Consider the following 22,857-nt stretch of genomic DNA (forward strand, 5'->3'; position numbering starts at 1 on the left):
GATCCTCAAATCTCAGCCTCCTAGGTAGGTAGGATTACAGCTATCCAGCACCAGGCCAGTTTTTTATTTTATTTTGTCAGTCATGGGGCTTGAACTCAGGGCCTGAGTGCTATCTCTGAGTTTTTTTGCTCAAGGCTAGGACTCTACTACTTTGAGCCACTGTGCCACTTCCAGTTTTATGGTGTTTATTTGGAGATAAGAGTATTTCGGACTGTCCTCCCTGGGCTGACTTTGAACTGGGATTATCTCAGCCTCCTGAATAGCTAGGATTACAGGCGTAAGCCACCAGTGCCTGGCTTTAATTGTATATTTTTAAATGGTTGAGTGTATGAATTCACCTGAAAAAAAAAATGGGGCTAGGTTCTGGTAGGTCACACCTGTAATCCTAGCTACTCAGGAGGATGAGATCTGAGGCTTGATAGGTTCAAAGCCAGCCTGGGCAGGAAAGTCCATGAGACACTTATCTCTAATACACCATCAGAAACTGGAAATGGTACTGTGGCTCAAAGTGGTAGTGCTAGCCTTGAGCAAAAATAGCTCAGGGATGCCCAGACCCTAGTTCAAGCCCCAAGATGGCCCCCAAAAATTAATTAATTAAAAAATACACATACACAGTTAGTTGGTACTTAATTGTATGTACTTCAATGGTATTTGCAATGCTGTACAACCACCAGCTTTATCTAGATTTATCACTCCATAAAATACCCATACTAATTAAGTATTCACTCTTCATTTCTCCCTGTGTCTCCTGGTAAACTAATCTGCTTTTTATCTCTGAATTTTGCCTATGTAAATTACATCAAATAATAGATGACTTTTTTTTGTCTGACATCTTTCACTTAGCATACATTTTCAAGGTTTATTGAAGATGTAACATTTGTCTGCCTTCTTTTCCTCCTTTCCTTCCTTCCTCCCTCTCTCCCACCCTCCTTCCCTTCTTCCCTTCCTCCCTCTCTTTTTTTCTTTCTCCCCCCCTCCCCCTTTGGGGCTTTTAGGGCTTGAGCACTGTCCCTGAGCTACTTTTTGCTCAAGGTTAGCACACTACCACTAGAGCCACAGTGCCACTTCCTGTTTATGTGGTACTGAGGAATTGAACCTGGGGCTTCATGAATATTAGGCAAGCACTCTACCACTAAGCCACATTCCCAGCCCTGTGTCTGCTTTTGTTGTTGTTGGTGGTGGTCTTGGGGCTTGAACTCTAGGCCTGGGCGCTGTCCCTGAGCTCCTCAGCTCAAGGCAAGTGCTCTACCACTTGAGCCACAGCCTACTTCCAGTTTTCTGGTGGTTTTGGAGATAAGAGTCTCACTGACTTTCCTGCCCAGGCTGACTTTGAACAGTGATCCTCAGATCTCAGCCTCCTGAGTAGCTAGGATTACAGGTGTAAGCCACCAGCCCCCACCCCTGCTTTTTTATTTTCCTTTGTTCACACTGGTTTCTAAATTTGTAAGCTCAAGTGATCTTCCTGTCTCAGTCTCCCAGTAGTTGGGAATGCAGGCATATAGGCACATATTGTTATAAGCACCTTACTTTGTCCTTCCCTCCCACTTAGATTTTTTAATTGGCATACATTAATTGTCCAGTGGGGTTTCATTGTAACATTTCCATACAGATATATAATGTACCCCTTCAAGCTCATCAGTCCATCTCTGTCTTTCATCTTCCCTCTTCTTAAAACTCAACAAGTTTTGTTGCTCTATATTCATATATGTATAAAAAGTACCTTGACCATATTTGTCGTCATTCACCCTGTCAACTCATTGGTCATTCTCTTTGGTACCCACCCCTCAACAGTGTGTATGCTATTTTATATCATAACTTGCTTGTCTGTTAGGAATATTTTGGCTGTTTCTACCTTTGGCAATTTATTGATAATACTGTTAGAAACTTTTGTGTACAAGATTCTATATGAACAGGGGCTGGGAATGTGGCTTAGTGGTAGATTTCTTGCCTGACAGTCATGAAGCCCTGAGTTGGATTCCTCAGTACCACATAAACAGAAAAAGCCAGAAGTGGCACTGTGGCTCAAGTGATAGAGCACTAGCCACTTGACCTCTAAGCCACAATCCCAGCCCCAGTATATAATTTTGTTCTGCTGTCTTTGGGTTATTTGGCATCTGGGAAATCAGCTGGTCTCTTAGGACATAGTAAAAAATGATTTTTTGTTTGTTTGTTTGTTATGGGGCTTGAACTCTGGGCCAGGCTACTGTCCCTGAGCTATTTTGCTCAAGGCTACTGTGCTGCTACTTTGAGCCACAGCCCCTCTTCTGCTTTTCTGGTGGTTAATTGGAGATGAGTGTCTCATTCTGCTTGTCGCTGGTGGCTCACCCATGTGATCCTAACTACTCAGGAGACTGAGATTTCAGGATCACAGTTCAAAGCCAGGCCTTGAGACTCTTATCTCCAATTAACCACCAGGAAACCAGAAGTGGCACTGTGGCTCAAAGTAATAGCACACTAGCCTTGAGCTGAAGAGCTTGGGGACAAAGCCAAGGCCCAGAGTTCAAGCCCCACAACCGAAAATAAATAAATAAATAAATAAAGCAAGCAGCCGGGTGCTGGTGGCTCACACCTGTAATCCTAGCTATTGAGGCTGAGATCTGAGGATCGTGGTTCAGAGTCAGCCCAGGCAGGAAAGTCCATAAGACTCTTATCTCCAATAAACCACCAGAAAACCAGAAGTGGTACTGTGGTTCAAATGGTAGAGTACCAGCCTTGAGCTGAAGAGCTGAGGGATAGCACCCAAGCCCAGAGTTCAAGTCCCAACACCGACAAAAAAAAGAAAAAGAAAAAGTAAAAAAAGAGTCTCATCTACATTCCTGCCTGGGCTGGCTTTTGAACCATGATCCTCAGATCTCAGTTTCCTAAGTAGTTAGGATTACAAGCGTGAGCCACCAGTGCCTGGCTTAGAAAGTATTCTTTCCTTTTTTATTTTTTGGAAGAGTCCTATTCATTAAACATTTGGTAGACTATACTAGTGAAGTCATCTGATAGGCTTTTTTTTGTTGGGAGATTTTGACTACTAATTTAATCCCTTTACCTTCCTATCGGTCTGTCCGTTAAGACTTTCTATTTCTTCAATTCTGAGTCACCCATCCTTTCTCCTTCATTTTTTCCTCTACGTCCCTAGGCTTTATGCTTGCTAGGCAAGTGCTTTTACCAGTCTTGGTACGTATATGTAGTCTAAGTTGACCTGAACTCACTGCCTTGTTTGTGCCTTAGCCTCCCAAGTGTTACTGCTGCAGCTGTATGTCACCATACCCAGCTTATTTTTTCTTTCCTGGTAAGAAATATTATTATGATAGAATATAGTTTTAAGTTTTCTAATTTTTCTTTCTTTTTTTTTGGTCGGTGGTAGGCTTGAGCTCTGGGCTTGGGCGCTGTCCCTCAGCTCAATCAAGGCTAGTGTTCTACCACTTCAGCCACAGGACCACTTCTGGCCTTTTCTGTGTATGTGGTATTGAGGAATTGAACCCAGGGCCTCATGCATACAAGGCAAGCACTCTACCATTGAGCCACCTTCCCAGCCCCTAATTTCTCTTTTGTTTGTCTTTTGAAGTTCTTTTTTTTTGGTCAGTCGTGAGGCTTGAACTCTGGGCTTGGGTGCTGTCCCTGCGCTCTTCAGCTCAAGGCGAGGGCTCTACTGCTTGAGCCACATCGTCACTTCCGGTTTTCTAGTGGTTTTTTTTTTTTTTTTTTTGGAGATAAGAGTCTCATGGACTTTCCTGTCTGGGCTGGTTTTGTACCGTGATCCTCAGATCTCAGCCTCCTGAGTAGGCAGGATTACAGGCATGAGCCACCAGCGTCCGGCTTTGTCTTTTGAAGTTCTTGTGATAAATGTTTACTATGGCAATGCTAACACACAATGTACTATTTTTATTTATTTTGTTGGTCTTGGGGCTTGAACTTGGCCTGGGTGCTGTTTCTAGTTCTTTTTGCTCAAGGCTAGCACTCTGTCACTTTGAGCCATAGCTTCTGAGTTATTTTTGTTTTATTTTGTCGTCATGGGGTTGAACTCTGGGCCTTTGTGCTGTCCCTGAGCTCCTAGTTCAAGGCGAGTACCACTGAGCCACAATGGCTTTCTGATGGTTAATTGGAGATAAGAGTCTTTCCTGCCGGGGCTGGCTTTGAACCTGATCCTCAGATCTCAGCCTCCTGAGGATTACAGGTGTGAATCACCAGCACCTGGCTAGTTTTTAAATAATTCATTGGAGAGAAGAGTCTTCCCTGCCCAGGCTGGCTTTGAACCTCAATCCTCAGATCTCAGCCTCTTTAGTAGCTAGGGTTATAGGTGCGCAAGCCACTGGCGCCAGGCATACAATGTATTCTTTTAGTATAGCCATAATGTCATTTATAATAAACATACTGCTTTACCATCTAATTTGATAACCAAATAACCCATTGAGTATAACACTCAGAGTTCACTCTTTTTGTATTTTCATGTGATGGCTATGTGGCTATGTACTGGTCAATTTTTTTAATTTTTAATTTTTTTTTTTTTTTTTTGCCAGTCTTGGGGCTTGAACTCAGGGTCTGGGCACTGTCCCTGAGCTTCTTTTTTTGCTCAAGATTAGCACTCTACCACTTGAGCCACAGCACCATTTCTGCCTTTTTCTGTTTATGTGGTACTAAGGAATCAAACCCAGGGCTTCATGCTTGCTAGGCAAGCACTCTACGACTAAGCCACATTCCCAGCCCATAAAAAAAAAAAAAAAATACAAGCCAGGTACTGCCTCATGCCTGTAATCCTAGCTGCACAGAAGGCTGAGATCTGAGGATTATGGTTCAAAGCTAATCCAGGTAGGAAAATTTGTGACATTTTTATCTCCAATTCACCCCCAAGAAGCAGGAAGTGGAGCTATGGCTCAAGTGGTAGAGCATTGACTTCAACCAAAAAAGCTGAGGGAACAGCATTCAGGCCCTAAATCAATCCCCAGGAGCAGCACCAAAAAAGGAAAGAAAAGAAAAAAGTCACAGTGTTCCTTGCACTTGAAATGTAATGAAGTTAGAACTGTCGTTAATTTGTTAGTTCATCAATTAGAAGTCTGGTATCTACTCTTGTAGCATCTTCCATAGATAACTAATCTCAACACTTATGATGGAAATGTAGCCATAGATAACTGTTAATAAAATTTTATTTATAAAAACTAGAATTTGGGCTGGGAAGGTGGCTCAGTGGTACAGCGCTTGCCTTGCATGCTTGAGGCCCTGGGTTCCATTCCTCAGCACCACATAAGCCAGAAGAAAAAAGCCGGAAGTGGCGCTGTGGCTCAAGTGGTAGAGCGCTAGCCTTGAGCTGAAGAGCTGAGGGACAGCGCACAGGCCCAGAGTTCAGGCCCCACAACCGGACCCAAAAACAAAACAAAACAAAAAACCAAAAAAACAAGAGGCTGAGATCTGAGGATTATGGTTCAAAGCCAGCCCATTCAGGAAAGTCCAGGAGACTCTTTCCCATTAACTGCCAGAAAAACTAGAAGTGGAAATGTGGCTCAAAGTCAGAACTCTAGCCTTGAGCAAAAGAGCTTAGGGACAGCACGTAAACCCCTAGTTCAAGCCCCAAGAAAGTTACAAACAAAAACATTCTTAAGACTGGAGGTATTGCTCACTGATAGCCTAGAAGCATAAGGCTCTGTGTTCAAACTTTAATACAGCCCCCCCACACCCCCAAAAATTGTAGCTTTTACATTGTAGAATAACAATGGTAGGCCTGATTGACTCGTAGATTATTTTGTCATCTTCTGGTTTATAAAAAGTAGATATAAGCAACCTGTGTTCTCCAGATCACTGTGTGCTTCACTGGGGCCCCCTCTGGTGGTTGACAGAACATAGAACAAATAAGTCTTGTTAGGTCAGACTTCTGAACTATCATGAATGTGAGAATTTTAGAGTTGAAAATGTAGACTCTGTGTGTTTATCATGGTGAGTCTGTAGTACCTGTACCTATGGTTTCAGGTCTTGGACATTGGTGACACTTGGGGAAATGGTGAAGCAGAACTTTCTCCACGTTTTGAGTTCATGACTTTGAAATACTTTCAGATATCCTTATATAAAATATTTACAATTGTTTTATCCATACTTCATAAGGTGTGGATTTCAGCATTAGTCAACTACTGAAGTGACATTAGTATAATCATTACATTAGAATAAAAGTATAAAGACTTTCATGAATGATTTTTTGTCCTTTTTGTCAGAGTTGAAATTTAATGAATTTTTAATATCAAATTCATTTTTTGGTGCCGTTGCTGGGAGCTGAACTTGTGGCTTCACATTCTCACTTGGCTTTTTTGCTCATTCTGGGATTCTATCACTTAAGCCACACCTACACTTCTTTTTGCTGATTAGTAGGAGACAAGAATCTCAGGAACTTTTCTGCTTGAACTGTCTTTGAACTGTAATTCTCATATCTCAGCCTGCTAAATAACTAAGATTATAAGCCTGAGCCTGGGGATTAATTGTATTTTTATTTTCTAGTAATGTGGAGTTGGAGCTCAGAGCCTGTAGTCACTTGGCTTGTTTGCTTGGCTGGAGGTCTATTACTTTAGCTATGACTCCAGCCTGGATTTTTGCTGATTATTTTGGAGACATCTCATGAACTTTTCTGACTGAGCTGGCTTTGAATCACCATCTTCCAGATCTCAACCCCTGAGTAGCTAGTTATATGCATAAATCACCAGCAACAAGCTCATTTTTAACTTTAACTGAGTAGTTTAGTGGCATTACATTTATTTACATTTTTTAACTACAAGGATGACTTTGTTGAATTTGCTGTTTTTGTGCCTAAGACCAAAATGTAACTTGCCTATTTTAACTTATTTGAAAAGGGTACCATTATGTTCTCTAAAATTCCATTCTTTATTTTTTTTTGGTCAGTCCTGGGGTTGAACTCAGTGTCTGGGCACTGTTTCCTCAGCTTTTTGCAGACAAAGCTAATGCTATACCACTTTGAGCCACAGCATCACTTCCAGTTTTCTGGAGGTTAATTGAAGAGTCTCAGGGACTTTCCTGCTCAAGCTGGCTTTGAACCACAGTCCTTAGATCCCAGCCTCCTGAGTAGCTAGGATTACAGGCATGAACCACCAGCACCCAGCTTGAAATTCCATTCTTTTAATAGTTCAGGAAACTTTGGTGTGTCGTACTTGACTTGCAGTTTGCTTGTTTGTTTTCCTCCAGAGCCCCATGATTTCCTTGCTAATGGCTGATATTCTACCACTTGAGCCATACGTTTAGCCCTTGACTATTTTCTCATATCCAGTGATTTCTGTCTATTCTGCCATTTGCCAGTATCTGACTTTTTATCCCTTCTACTTTGGGAGCTGTCAAACCAAAAGAAGTCAACAAAATAAGCTTTTTGAGTTGTTATTGGTGGCAGCCAGAAAAACAAAGAGATCCTGGGACAAGTTCCTGTAACTTTCAACTTAGGAATAGACAACAGTTGGGACAGTGTATATTTCAGCTAAAGCTAAGAACATTATTGTATGAAAAATTGGGAAGGAAAGCATAAGATGTTTACATTGAACCTGCATGCCTCCAGTTTCAGCTTTTTGCTGCTTAATTTGGAGATAAGTCTCACAGATTTGTCTTCTCAGGCTGGCTTCCTACCCATACCTTAGCCTCTGAGTAGCTAGGATTATAGGCATGAGCCACTGACTCCCTGCCTTATGAAATTTTATCTAAAACCCCCATTTTTAACAGCTCCCCATTTTTCATCACCACAGCCTTTGGCAACTCCATTTAACTTTCTGTCTTTATGAATTTGACTGTTTAAGTACCTCATATAATTGGAATGATATAGTATTTATCTTTTTGTGCTTGTCTTATTTTACTTAGTATGTTTTCAAAGTTTTGGCCATGTTGTAGCTTGTGTCAGAAATCTCTTCCTTTTTATAGTTGAGTAATATGTTTTTGGAAATAACATCACCTTTTGCTTATCTGATGATGGATAAGTGGATTATTTTTACCTTTTAGTATTATGAATAATACTGCTACGTACAGTTTTACTAATGTTTCTTTGATACTCTACTTTGAATTTTTGTTTTTTTGCCAGTCCTGGGACACTTCTTTTGTTCAAGGATAGCACTCTACCACTTGAGCCACAGCACTACCTCTTGCTTTTTTGGTTTTGTGGTACTGAGGAACTGAATCCAGAGCTTCATGCATGCTAGGCAAGCAGTCTACCACTAAGCCACATTCCCAGTCCTGCTTTCAGTTCTTTTGAATGTATTACCCAAAAATAGAATTGCTGAGTTATATGAATTTTTTTCTTTCTTACTTTTTCTTGTTCTGGTGGTGCTGGCTTTTCTCATTAGGCAGGTGTTCTAATGCTGAACCACACTTGCAAGTTTTTTTGTACTTTTTTGCTCTAGCCCATGTTTGGACTTTGTTTTTTATTTTTTTATTTTTTATTTTTGGGTCCAGTCATTGGGCCTGAACTCTGGGCCTGGGCACTGTCCCTCAGCTCAAGGCAAGGCTCTATCACTGAGCCGCCTTCCCAGCCCCCACATTTGGACTTTAATCCTAATTTTTTTGCTTTCTACAATAGCTAAGATGACTGACACATATCGTTATGCCCAACTCGTTCCATTTAGTTGGAGTCTCATAAACTTCTTTTGTCCCAAGTGGTATGGAACCAGTCCTCTTGATCTCAATCTTCTTTATAGACGGGATGCTTTGCATGAGACACTGATTGAGAAAGGGTTGTCCAAATATTTTGCTTGAGTTGGCCTCCAATTATGACCCTCCTGATCAGCCAGAATTACGGGTGTGTGCTACTGTGTCTGGCTCAAAAATTCCTCTGTGTGTGTGAGAGAGAGAGAGAGAGAGAGAGAGAGAGAGAGACAGACAGACAGACAGACAGACAGACAGACAGACAGACAGACAGACAGACAGACAGATAGACAGAGATAGGTCTTACTATGTGGCTCAAGTTGGCCTTGAACTCAATATCCTCTTTCTTCTGTTTCCCAAGGGATTACAGGGTAACTGTTTTCACAATATTACCATCAATAGCATATAAGTTTCCAGTTTCTCTAAGACTTCTCCAACATTTGTTCTTTTCTTTCTTTTTCTTTTTTTTTTTTTTTCTCTTTTGGTCGGTTGTGTGGCTTGAACTCTGGGCTTGGGTGCTGTCTGTGTGCTCTTCAGCTCAAGGCTAGCGCTCTACCACTTGAGCCACAGCACCACTTCCAGTCTTCTGGTGGTTAATTGGAGATAAGAGTCTTACTGGGACTTTCTTGGCCTGGGCTGGCTTTGAACTGTGATCCTCAGATCTCAGCTCCTGAGTAGCTAGGGTGACAGGCATGAGCCACTGGTGCCCAGCTCTCATTTTCCTTTTTTTTTTTTTTTTTTTAAGTTGTAGCCCTCGTAATGGATATGATGTGATTTCTCATTATGATTTTTAGTTGCATTCCTCTGATGATTAGTAAGGGCAATATCATTTACTTTTTGTCTATTACATAACTTTTTTGGGAAAATGTCTCTAACCAGCAAAGTGCTGGACTAGACCATGGCTCAAGTAGTAGAGTGTCAGCTGTGAGCAAGAAAACTAAGGAAGAGCACAAGGTCCTAGTTCAAGCTCTGGGAACAAACTTTTTTTTTTTACATTTTTTTTTATTATTATATCTGTAACTAGTTGTACAAAGAAGTTCTCATTCTACAAAACAGTATATGAGTACAAGGTGTCTGCCAACATTGTCTCTCATTGCTCCTAACCCATCCCTTTTCTTTTTTTTAAATTGAGATTAGGTGATGACATTCATTTCACATATTTCACAGTATTGTGGAATAGTAATACTTAGTTAAAGTCACAAACCCATTTTAACCTTCACAAGACAAATTGTCATTATCATGGTCTATAAAGTTTGTGAATTCTATGAGCTTTGACAATACAAATTATTTCTTCCACATCAGGTGATGATTACATTTCTTACCTTTTGCTTAGTATAAGCTGTTCCCTCTCATTCCTCCCTTCCCATTTTTTTTAACAAACTTTTTTTGTTTTGTTTTGTTTTTATTGTTGGTCATGGTGCTTGAACTCTGGTCTTGGGCGCTGTCTCTGCACTCTTCAGCTCAAGGCAACCGCTCTACTGCTTGAGCCACAGAGCCACTTCCCCATTTTTTTTTTAAAGCCCTGATGACTTGTTTCCTATTCACGTAAGAGTCTAGTGGTATCCTGTGGTTTTTGTAAACTGGTCCACTACGAACAAACAAGAATTTTTTTTTTTGGGTCCGGTCGTGGGGCTTGAACTCCGGGCCTGAGCGCTGTCCCTCAGCTCTTCAGCTCAAGGCTAGTGCTCTACCACTTGAGCCACAGCGCTACTTCTGGCTTTTTTTGCTTATGTGGTGCTGGGGAATCGAATCCAGCGCCTCATGCATGCAAGGCAAGCACTCTACCACTGAGCCACCTTCCCAGCCCCAAGATTATTATTTTCTTAGTAAATTTATACATTGTCTTGTTTTGTTGACTTTTTTTTTGCTGCCTTCCCCCTCCAGATCTTGAGCCTGATGATTGTGAATCCATTTACATCTTTAATGTAGATCCACCTCCATCTACTTTAAACTCATCGCCTTGCTTACCACATCATGGATTACCGTCTCACTCTTCTGTTTTGTCACCGTCCTTTCAGCTTCAAGGTCACAAAAATTATGAAGGAACTGGTGATATTGCTGAATCTAAATACAGCTCACTAGGTGGTCCCAAACCCTTTGAGTGCCCAAGTATTCAAATTACATCCATCTCTCCTAACTGTCATCAAGAAACAGATACACATGAAGATGACCTACATATAAATGACCCAGAAAGGGAATATTTGGAAAGACCTTCTAGAGATCATCTATATCTTCCTCTTGAGCCATCCTACCGAGAATCTTCCCTTAGTCCTAGTCCTGCCAGCAGCATTTCTTCTAGGAGCTGGTTCTCAGATGCATCTTCTTGTGAATCTCTTTCACACATTTATGATGACGTGGACTCAGAGTTGAATGAAGCTGCTTCCCGGTTTACTCTTGGATCTCCTCTGACTTCTCCAGGTGGCTCCCCAGGGGGTTGCCCTGGAGAAGAGTCCTGGCATCAACAGTATGGACTTGGACACTCCTTGTCACCCAGACAATCTCCCTGCCATTCTCCTAGATCCAGTATCACTGATGAAAATTGGTTGAGTCCCAGGCCAGCCTCAGGACCATCATCCAGGCCCACTTCTCCCTGTGGGAAACGGCGGCACTCCAGTGCGGAAGTTTGTTATGCTGGTTCCCTTTCACCACATCACTCACCAGTTCCTTCTCCTGGTCACTCGCCTAGAGGAAGTATAACAGAAGATACCTGGCTCAGTGCTTCTGTACACAGTGGGTCAGGCCTTGGCCCTGCACTTTTTCCATTTCAGTACTGTATAGAGACTGATATCCCTTTGAAAACAAGGAAGACTTCCGAAGATCAAGCTGCCATACTACCAGGAAAATTAGAGCTCTGTTCAGATGATCAAGGAAGTTTATCACCATCCCGGGAGACTTCAATAGATGATAGCCTCGGATCTCAGTATCCTTTAAAGAAAGATTCATCTGGTGACCAGTTTCTTTCAGTTCCTTCACCTTTTACCTGGAGCAAACCAAAGCCTGGCCACACCCCTATATTTCGGTGAGTTGATGGAAGTGGCTGCTGATACTTTTCATGCTTATAAGTTATTTCTTTTTTTTTTTTTTTTTTGTCGGTTGTGGGGCTTGAACTCTGGGCCTGGGCGTTGTCCCTCAGCTCTTCAGCTCAAGGCGAGCGCTCTACCACTTGAGCTACAGCGCCACTTCCGGTTTTCTGGTGGTTTTATTGGAGATGGGAGTCTCACGGTCTCTCCTGCCAGGGCTGGCTTTGAACCGTGATCCTCAGATCTCAGCCTCCTGAGTAGCTAGGATTACAGGCGTGAGCCACCAGCGCCCGGCCTTATAAGTTATTTCTATCATGTAACTTACATTATTTGTAATGGTTATAACTGTTCTCCCTTCCTCTCCTTTTCGCCCTTTCCTTCATTTTTAAAATTATACTAAATAAATAACTTAGAAGCCAGTTATTTTTCCTTAAGTCTTATAAGCATCATTAGGCTTGGTGGGAGGTCGTAGGTAGGAAGATCATAGACTAAGGTAGGCCCCAGGCAAAAATGGGAGACCCTATCTGAAAAGTATAAGCAAAAAAGGGCTAGATGCCTGCCTAGCAAGGTTTTGAGTTCAAACCCTAGTACTACCAAGAAAAGTGTGTGTGTGTGTGTGTGTGTGTATATGTATATATATATATATATATATTTTTTTTTTTTTTTTATTGTGAAGATACTGTACAGAGGGGTTACAATTACATGGGCAAGATAGTGAGTACATTTCTTATCAAGCATTGTAGCCCCCTCCTTTGTTTACCCTTCCCATCCCTTCCCATCCTCCCTCCCCCCCACCCAATCCTCCCCCCCCCAACTTGTAAAGTTCGTTTTCGACATGACAACTTGTAAATATATTATTTTTAGATAGGCTAAAGTTAAATTTTTTTTTTTTTTTTTTTTTTGGGTCCAGTCGTGGGGCCTGAACTCTGGGCCTGGGCGCTGTCCCTCAGCTCTTCAGCTCAAGGCTAGCGCTCTACCACTTGAGCCACAGCGCCACTTCCGGCTTTTTTCTTTTTGCTTATATGGTGCTGAGGAATCGAACCCAGGGCCTCAGGCTTACAAGGCAAGCGCTCTACCACTGAGCCACCTTCCCAGCCCTAAAGTTAAATTTTTTAAAGTATATTGGTAATTATATGTAATAAATTATAAAGGGGAATTTTATAAATTTAGAAAAGCTTGTAAAAGTGAGTAATAGTATAAAGTATACTACTAATAAAGCTAATAGAAGAAGTAAGCTTAATATTGCTACATTGTTAATAGCTTAGGATTTATCCTGTCATACTTGAAGCTTGCATTTTTCCAATAATTTATTAGCTTTTATTTATTTTTTCCTTTGGTGGTACTAGGGATTGAATTTAAAGCCATGTACTTGCTAGGTGCATCCTTACTGCTATAATTGCCTTATATCTATCTTTTGAATAGGATCTTGTGTTTTTACTTGGAGGTAGCCTAAAACCTTGATCCTCCTACCCATAGCACTTGGGAAGCTAAGATCAAATATGCTCACCTGGCTATCTTTTCTTTTCTCCCTCCCTCCTTCCTTCCCTTCCCTCCTTCCCTTCCCTCCTTCCCTTCCCTCCTTCTCTCCCTCCCTCCCTCCCTCCCTTCCTTCCTTCCTTCCTTCCTTCCTTCCTTCCTTCCTTCCTTCCTTCCTCCCTTCCTCCCTTCCTTCCTCCCTCCCTCCCTCCCTCCCTCCCTCCCTTCATTTGTTGAGACAGGGTTTTGCTATGTTACCTGTTACTCAGGCTGGCCTCAAACTTGTAATTTTGCTTCAGCCTCCCAAGTAACTGGTACTTTAAGTGCATGCCATTGTGCCTGGCCTGTTTAATTTGATTTTTGTCTTTTAACTTTATAAGTTAATGTTACTGTTACTGTTCTTGTAGAACACTCAAAATTTTTGTGAATTCAGATTGGTCTTTTTGGGGTTTATGTGTAATACTAGGCTGAACTCAGAGCCTTCCTCCTTCAGATTTTTTGTTCACTGCTGGCATTCTACCACTTGAGCCACACCTCTGCTTCCAGCTTTTTGCTGTTAAGAATTTGAGTATTGGGTACAGCTGAAATATGTTTGCTGAATGCTGATGGCAGCTCACCCCTGTAACCCTAGCTATTCAAGAAATTGAGACTTGGAGAAACACAGTTCAAAGCCAGGCTGGGTAGAAAAGTTTGTGAGATTCCATCTTCAACCAGCAAAATGCTAGACTGGAGGTGTGGCTCAAGTAGTAGAGTGCCAGATATAAGCAAGAAAGCTGAAACTAGACCACAAGGTCTTGTATTCTAGCCCTAGTACTGGCACAGAAACACAAACAAAAAGATTAATATATGCTTCATAGTAGGAAGACTTAAGCTAGGCTGAGGACTCTGTATGTGTACCCCAGTTCTTGAACTCAGGGTCTTGTGGTCTTGTTTGGCTTTTTTGTGTATGTGTGCCATTTAGGGGCTTGAACTTAAGTACTTAGACACTGTCCATTTGTGCTCAAAGCTAGTGCTCTGCCACTTGAGCCACAGTTCTAGCTTTTTGTTGGTTAATTGGAGATAAGAGTCTCACAGACTTTCCTGCCAAGGCTGGCTTTGATCCTTACTCCTCAGTCTCCTAAGTAGTTAGAATTACAGGCATGAGCCACTTGCACCCAGCTCAGTTGCTTTTTTTTTTTTTTTTTTTTTTTTTTTGGTTAGTCACGGGGCTTGAACTCAGGGCCTGAGCGCTGTCCCTGAACTCTTTTACCACTTTGAGCCACAATACCATTCCTGGTTTTCTGGTGGTTAATTGAAGATAAGAGTCTCCTGGACTGGGCTGGGAAGGTGGCTCAGTGGTAGAGTGCTTGCCTTGTATGCCTGAGGCCTTGGGTTCGATTCCTCAGCACCACATAAGCAAAAAGAAAAAAGCCAGAAGTGGTGCTGTAGCTCAAGTGGTAGAGCGCTATCCTTGAGCTGAAGAGCTGAGGGACAGCGCCCAGGCCTAGAATTCAGGCCCCATGACCGGACCCCCCCCCAAAAAAAAAAAAAAAAGTCTCCTGGACTTTCCAGGCATCCTCCTCAGTAACTAGGATTATAGGCATAAGCCATCAGTGCCTTGCTTCACTTGGCCTTTTGATCATCGCTAGTGCTCTACCACCTAAGTCACACATCTACTTTTGTTTTTTTGCTGGATATTTGGAGATAGATTTGTCTGCCCTGGCTAACTGCAGACCTTGATCCTCTTAATCTCAGCATCCTGAGTAGCTAGAATTAGAGACCTGATTTGCCAGTACCAGCAATTTATTTCTGCCCTCTCCTCACCCCCCAACCTCGGTGTTAATACTGGGGCTCAATCTCAGGGCCTCATGCTCTCACTTGGCTTTTTAGCTCAAGGCTGGACTCTCCAGTTGAGCTTTACCTCCACTTTTGGCTTTGATGGTTAATTGGAGATGAGATTCTCACAGACTTTCCTGCCCAAACTGGCTTAGAATCATGATCCTCAGATTTTAGCCTCCTGAATTAGGATTTACAGGTGTGAGCCACTGGTGCCCAGCTCTCATTTTCTAGTTCTGTATTATCTAAATGACTTTTGTAATTACATATACACAGTTTAGGGACAGTTTTATTTCATAAATTATTAGAATTTAGTCTTTAAAAAAATACAGGAAACCAAAAAGTAGAAAACAGATTTTAGTTTTCAGTTTATATAATTGTTAAGTATCTATAATTCCTAGTGTTACAACTTACTAAGGGAAGTTTTATTTTGTTTTGAGGATCACAGGAAGACATGTTGGTATTGGCAAAGAAGTGACTTGAATCAGAAATAATAGCATAGTGAAATGCTTTTTTGTGTGTTTTGTTTATAGCACATCTTCATTACCTCCACTAGACTGGCCTTTACCAGCTCACTTTGGACAATGTGAACTGAAAATAGAAGTGCAACCTAAAACTCATCATCGAGCCCATTATGAAACTGAAGGTAGCCGAGGGGCAGTCAAAGCATCTACTGGTGGACATCCTGTTGTAAAGGTATGAAACTTTTGAGGTTTATTTTGTAGATGTCATATATTTGTTGGTGGTTATACAAGTTTATTCATTTAGGTACTTTAGTCAAATCTGGATTGTATTTTATCTCCCTTAAGAGATAAAAGTCTTATCAACTTTTCTGCACGGGCTTGCTTCAAACTTCCAACCTCAAATCTGAGCCCTGTGAGTAGCAAAGGTTATAGACATGAGCCACCAGCACCTACCTGGCTGACACAGAATTTTTCTGTGTAGCCTCATCAGTGCTTAGGAGGCTGAGTCAGAAAGATTACAAGTTTGAGGACAGCCTGGGCTGTTCTTAAAAGGTAGAAGTTTCAAAAAGAGATTAAATAATTATTGAAGATTGGAGACATGGCTCAAATAGTAGAGTATGTGTTTAGCAAGGCTCTTTTTTTGGGGGGTGGGGGAAGGGGGGGGTCAGTCGTGAGGCCTGAACTCTGGACCTGGGTGCTGTCCCTCAGCTCTGCAGCTCAAGGCTAACTCTCTACCACTTGAGCCACAGCACCACTTCTGGCTTTTTTCTTTTTGCTTATATGGTGCTGAGGAATGGAACCCAGGGCCTCATGCATGCAAGGCAAGCGCTCTACCACTAAGCCACCTTCCCAGCCCCATCCTGTAAGACTCTTATGTCCAATTAGCCACTAGAAAGCCAGAAAATGACACTGTGGCTCACAGTGGTAGAATGCTAGCCTTGAGTACAAAAACTCAGGTATAGTGCGCAGGCCCTGCCTGAGTTCAAGCCTCATGGCTTACCAAAAGAAAAAGAAAAAAGTAAATGCTAGCAAGGATGCAGAAAACTAGATTTTGCCTAAACTTTTGTTACAACTACTCAGGAACATAGTTCGTCAAATTCTTAAAAAACTAAATTTGGCCAGGCACTGATGGCTCATGCCTATAATCCTAACTACTCAGGTGGCTAAAATCTGAGGATTGCAGTTCAAAGACAGCCCAGGAAGGAATGTTCATGATACTCTTATGTCCAATTAACCACAAGAAACTGGAAGTGGCACTGTGGTTCAAAGTGGTAGAGCACTAACCTTAAGTAAAAGAGCTCAGTGACAGTGCCCAAGCCCCAAGTTCACAAAAGGAGAGGGATGAACAGTAAAAGGAAATAAACTATCCTCCTTCAGGACCATATGATAGAATAAAACTCTTTTCATACATTTGAGGAGCTGTGGAAATTTTCAAACTAGATGCATGGATGCTGTCGCATAGCTACCAGTTGTTCATTATTAACTATATGTCTCAACACTGTAATAGGCATTCTGTACTTGATACCATGTGTCAAAATACTTCTACAATATTGAAGCAGAAGAAGAGTTTTTGTAAAGGTTATTAATAGTTCATTAAATCTCAAGCTTGGAAGCTACATGACCTAGAACTACTCTTCTAGTCCTGCTGTTGCAAAAATAACTACTGGCACTGTGACTCGCTACAACTCGTACTATCAATGCTGGGGCTGGATGCCAAAAACTCTACCACTACAGTGTTAATAGTTAGACATCTCCTCCACTGTATTTTCTGAAAAATGGATTTTAATAGTTTGATGGACTTAAAACTTTCTTGTGAATGCAAAATAACTTAGGGCCAAAATTAAAAATGAGTGTTACTGAAAAAAATCACTTTGAAACTTGTAAAACTTCACCAAACCTTCACGAAGATTTCACTATCCCCAAAATAAGAGGCATGCCATAAGAACTGACAGACCTGCTCACTTCACTCACTTCATACTTTTACCTGCTAGAGACTGCAACAGATTGAGATACTCTTGGCTATCATTTACAGAAGAATAGAGTAGTAATCAGAAGAGCTGAGAGAAAGTCCTCCAAGGCACTTCTATAAAGCCAGGTTGAGATATCATTGGTTATCTTGAGAAAAAGAAATAAAAGATAAAACTAAACAACAAAGAAAACTCATAGACTCCAAATGAAGTCTGGTCTTTTATCAGTTTTAAAGGGTGGGCAACTTGACTGTGGAGCATAGGCAGATCTTTGCAGTCTGATGAGTGCTATTCCAGATATTCCATGAAAACACACATTTTATCCATATTAAAAGGTAGGAAGAGAGAAAACAGGGACTGGGAAGGTGGCTCAGTGGTAGAATGCTTGCCTAGCATGCAGGAGGCCCTGGGTTTCATTCCTCAGTTCCACATACACAGAAAAGGTTGGAGTGGGGTTATGGCTCAAGTAATAGAATGCTAGCCTTGAGCAAAAGAAGCTCCTGGACAACATCCAGGCCCTGATCAAGCCCCAGGACAGGCCAAAAATAAATAAATAAAAAGGAAGAGAGAAAACAATGGTAGCAAACTGGGAGGTGGTTTAGATTTGATTTTTGAGTTGTTAGAAAGAGACTTTCGGAATAATTAGATAAAAATGTTAAATTTTCTTATAGAAAAGGAGGGATCTGGGCTGGGAAGATGGCTCAGTGGTAGAGCACTTGCCTTGCATGCCTGAGACCCTGGGTTCGATTCCTCAGTACCACATAAGCAAAAAGAAAAAAGCCGGAAGTGGTGCTGTGGTTCAACTGGTGGAGCGCTAGCCTTGAGCCTGAAGAGTTTAGGGACAACGCCCAGGCCCAGAGTTCAGGCCCCATGACCTGACCCAGAAAAGAAAAGGAAAGAAAAGAAAAGGAGGGTTCCATATATGAAGAAAAGGGAAACATGGTAACTCCATAATTTTTTTTTTTTTTTGCCAGTCCTGAGGCTTGAACTTAAGGCCTGGGCACTGCTCCTGAGCTGTTTCTGCTCAAGGCTTACACTCTACCACTTGAGCCATAGCACCACCTCTTGCTTTTTCTGTCTATGTGGTACTGAGAAATCAAACCCAGTGCTTCATGCACACTAGGTAAGCACTTTACCACTAAGTCACATTCTCAGCTCCTTCATAAATTTTTTTAAAAGTCAAAAAGAAAATGAGGTAGACAAAGATAAAAGGAAAAAAATTAGAAACTATAAATCTTGTCCTTTACAATTGTAGTTGCAAAAGAATACATACATTTTTTTCTGGTCCTGGGGCTTGAACTCAGGGCCTGGACACTGTCTCTGAGCTTCTTTTTGCTCAAGGCTAGCACTCTACCACTTGAATCACAGCGCCACTGCTAACTTTTTCTGTATGTGTATGTGTTACTGAGGAAATGAACTCAGGGCTTCATACATGGTAGGCAAGAAGTACTCTACCACTAGGCCATATCCCCCAGCCTCTGCAGCAATCTTTAACAAAATACTAGTAAACCAAGTATAACAGCACATCAAAAAGATTGTAGCTAGGCACTAATGCTCAGACCTGTAATCCTAGGTACTCAGAAGGCTGAGATTTGAGGATAGTGATTCTAAGACAGCCTAGGCTGGCTTTGAGTCTGTGAGACTTTTATCTCCAGTTAACTACCAAAAAGCTGGAAGTGAAGCTGTGGCTCAAGTGGGTACTGGTAGCTTTGAGCAAAAGAAAGAAACTCAGGAACAACATCCAAGTCTTGAGGTCAAGATCCAGGACTGGGGCTGGGAATGTGGCTTAGTGGTAGAATGCTTGCCTAGCATGAGTTTAATTCCTCAGTACCAAAAATCCAGAAGTGGTACTGTGGCTCAAGTGGTAGAGTGCTAGACGTGCAAAAAGAAGTCAGGTACAGCGCTCAGGCCTTGAGTTCAAGCCCGAGGACTGGCAAAAAAAAAAAAAAAAAAATCCAGGACTGGCACAGAACAAAAACACAAAAAGCATATTCATTTGTAGTGTATTCCATTGTTTTCTTTTAAACAAATTTAGAAATTTGGAGGACAGATTTTATTTTTATTTTTTTTGCTGGTTGTAGGGCTTGAACTCTGGGCCTGGGCCCTGTCCCTCAGTTCTTCAGCTCAAGGCGAGCGTGCTACCTCTTGAGCCACAGTGCCACTTAAGGTTTTCTGAGTGGTTTATTGGAGATAAGAGTCTCACAGACTTTACTGCCTGGGCTGGTTTTGAACCGTGATCATCATATCTCAGCCTCCTGAATAGCTAGAATTACAGGCATGAGCTACTGGCATCTGGCCAGATTTTTTTTTTAACATAATAGTATATGTGATACTGATACAAGCTTATTATAAAGTGTATGGATAATGAATTGCCAATATTTGTGTTTCTTCTTCCTCCTTAGCTTCTGGGTTACAGTGAAAAGCCAATAAATCTACAGATGTTTATTGGAACAGCAGATGATCGATATTTACGACCTCATGCATTTTACCAAGTACATAGAATCACTGGAAAGACAGTTGCTACTGCAAGTCAAGAGATAATAATCGCCAGCACAAAAGTTCTGGAAATTCCACTTCTTCCTGAAAATAATATGTCGGCCAGGTACCTTGAAACATTTCTCAAAACATTTCTTTTTTCTCCTGAGATAACTCTGAAAATAATAAACCTGTTTCTTCTTTCAGTATAAAAATAAAATGTGGGGCTGGGAAGATGGCTCACTGGTAGAGTGCTTGCCTTGCATGCATGAGGCCTGGGTTTGATTCCGCAGCACCACATAAGCAGAAAAAAAAAAGCTGGAAGTGGTGCCATGGAGTGCTAGCCTTGAGCTGAAGAGCTTAGGGACAGCGTCCAGGCCCAGAGTTCAGGCCCTATGACCAGCAAAAAAAATAAAATGTTCATTTTCCTAAGTTAGCTGGAAAATATGTAAATAGCTAGCAGATTTGCTAAGGATAGTAGCATATTTCTAGAAAGAAAATTCAGCTCATCAAACAAATATTTATAGAGTGAAGCATTATCTTAAATGATAAAGATAAAATATATGGACTTTCATTAGGTTTCTTACATCTAATAGAATAAACAATTGCAGCATATTCTCATTTGTCAAGTGTCTGTAAAAAAGGCTTAGCACCAGGCACTGGTGACTCAAGCTTGTAATCCTAGCTATTCAGAAGGCTGAGATCTGAGGATTATAGTACAAAGCCATCCTGGGCAGGAAAGCCCAGGAGACTCTTTGTCTCTAACCACCAAAAAGCCAGAAATGGATTTGAGGTCAAGTAGTAGAGTGTTAGCCTTGAACTAAAATCTCAGGGACAGCACTCAAGCCTTGAGTTCAAGGCCCAAGATAGGCACACGCACAAAAAATCTAATGGTATAAAGAAGTTTCATTTTTATATTTCTGTACATGTATCTAATGTACTTTGATGCTTCTTGTTCATTATCGCCCCTTTCATTGTTCTCCACTATTTTCCCCTCTAATCCTTATCCAGCCCTGTTTTTCAGTGGTTAATTTCCCCCCCACCCTCAATGGTTAATTTAATGATAGGGTCTTGCTTCTCACTCAGGCTCACACTCAAGCTTCCTGTCATCACCAGAATCGTAGATGTATGTACTACATCTGGATTCCCTCTATAGAGATGGATTTTCATGGACTTCTCTGCTCTGGCTGGCCTTGTATCACAATCTTCCCAGTTTCAGCCTCTTGTATAGCTTGGGATGGGAGGTGTGCACTATTGAATCCAACTATTGTTTTGAGAAGGGTGTGAACTCTTTTTTGTAATTTTTTTGATTTTGTCAGTCTGGGGCTTGAACTCAGTTCCTGGCCACTGTCCCTGAGCTTATTTTGCTCAAGGCTAGCCTAACTCTACCATTTGAACCATAGCACCACTTCGGGCTTTTTCTGTTTATATGGTACTGAGGAATTGAACCCAGGGCTTCATGTTTGCTAGGTAAACACTCTCCCACTGAGCCACATTCCCAGGCCAAGTGTGAACTTTTCTATTTAGGTTGGCCTCAAATTGATCCTCGTCTTAGCTTCTCAAATAGCTAGAATTATAAGCATAAGCCATTGGCACCTGGATTTGGACTTTTCTAGGAACTAAAAAAAAAATTCTTAGGGTCAGATTACAGGCCATGTTTCTCTTCATCCCTCTAGACAGTCAAAAGCACTATATTTGTTGGTAGTGATGGCTCATGCCTGTAATTCCCGCTACTGAGGAGGCTGAGATCTAAGGATCCTGGTTCAAAGCCATCCTAGGCAGGAAAATTTATCAACTCTTACCTCCAAAAAACCACTCAGAAAAAGCCAGAAGTGTCACTGTGGCTCAAGTGGTAGAGCGAAAGAAGCACTCAGGAACAGTGCCCAAGCCCTGAGTTCAAGCCCTAGGACTGGCCGAAAAAAAAAAAAAAAAGCACTATAATTGAGTCAAGTTAAATAGAATATCATCAGAAACTTATTATGCTACTTAACTGCCTACATAACAATATACCTGTATAAATTTTTTTTTTCTGTTTTTTAGTTGGGTCTCATTTTGTTGCCCAGGCTGGTCTTTAACTAGTGGGTTCAGTGATTCTTTTACTGTAGCTTCCTGAGGACTGGCTAGGAATAGATATGTACCACTTTACCCATCTTGTGAAAACTACTGTTAATAGACAGTATATTTTAGGTTGGTCATTATTCCATAGACATACACAGAGACTCCTCCTAACTTAAAAAAGTATGTTGGTGTTTCCTGAGGACATGTCCCACTTGACAGCAAAAAACTTTATTGTATTTTTTTTTTGTTTCTAAGAAGTTCATAATAAATTAGAGTAATTATTATAGTTTATATAGTAGTGTGTTGTTGTCCTGGGAATTGAACTTTGCACATATTTGAAGTGCTCTACCACTGAGCTACACCCCCATGTATTTTGAAATTGCAATTTATATACTGAACTTCAGAAAAGAGAAATTGGTAATCCATGGATTATCCTTTCAGATAATCCTTCCTCCCTGTAATCTCAGCACTGGGTAGGGTAAGGATGGGACTCATGGTTTCAAGACCAGCCTGGAATACATTGTAAGACTGTTTCAGTAATGAACAAGCTATCGAGAAGTTGTTGTATTAAACAATTTTAATACAATACTTACTTTTATTACTTTATTTGAATAATTTTATAGAATTGCCTTCTTTTTTTTCTTTTTTTTTTGGGGGGGGGGTTCAATCGTGGGGCCTGAATTCTGGGCCTGGGCACTGTCCCTCAGCTCTTCAGCTCAAGGCTAGTGCTCTACCACTTGAGCCACAGCGCCACTTCCCGCTTTTTTTTCTTTTTGCTTATGTGGAGCTGAGGAATCGAACCCAGGGCCTCAGGCATGCAAGGCAAGTGATCTACCACTGAGCCAACTTCCCAGCCCCTTTTTTTTCTCTTAAGGTTTTAAGACTAGTCATCTATCTTTTCTTTAAAAAAACAAAAACAAAAAAACGCAAAAAAAAAAACCAAGGCTGGGAAGGTGACTTAGTGGTAGAATGTTTGCCTAG

General features: G+C 41.4%; 1 protein-coding gene across 2 annotated transcripts in view; it reads left to right on the top strand.

The window, feature by feature from the left end:
• Positions 1-22,857, top strand: part of LOC138807031 (nuclear factor of activated T-cells, cytoplasmic 3) — a 65,850-nt gene that overhangs the window by 13,452 nt on the left and 29,541 nt on the right. For both annotated transcript variants that reach the window (XM_069992598.1, XM_069992599.1), the window contains exons 2-4: positions 10,486-11,620; positions 15,446-15,608; positions 19,746-19,945. In XM_069992598.1, the coding sequence (XP_069848699.1) occupies positions 10,486-11,620; positions 15,446-15,608; positions 19,746-19,945 (1,498 nt within the window). The remainder of the gene's footprint in view (positions 1-10,485; positions 11,621-15,445; positions 15,609-19,745; positions 19,946-22,857) is intronic.

The sequence above is a fragment of the Dipodomys merriami genome, unplaced genomic scaffold, assembly GCF_024711535.1.
Source record: "Dipodomys merriami isolate MVZ:Mamm:240054 unplaced genomic scaffold, mDipMer1.0.p SCAF_41, whole genome shotgun sequence".
In the NCBI taxonomy this organism is placed as follows: domain Eukaryota; kingdom Metazoa; phylum Chordata; class Mammalia; order Rodentia; family Heteromyidae; genus Dipodomys; species Dipodomys merriami.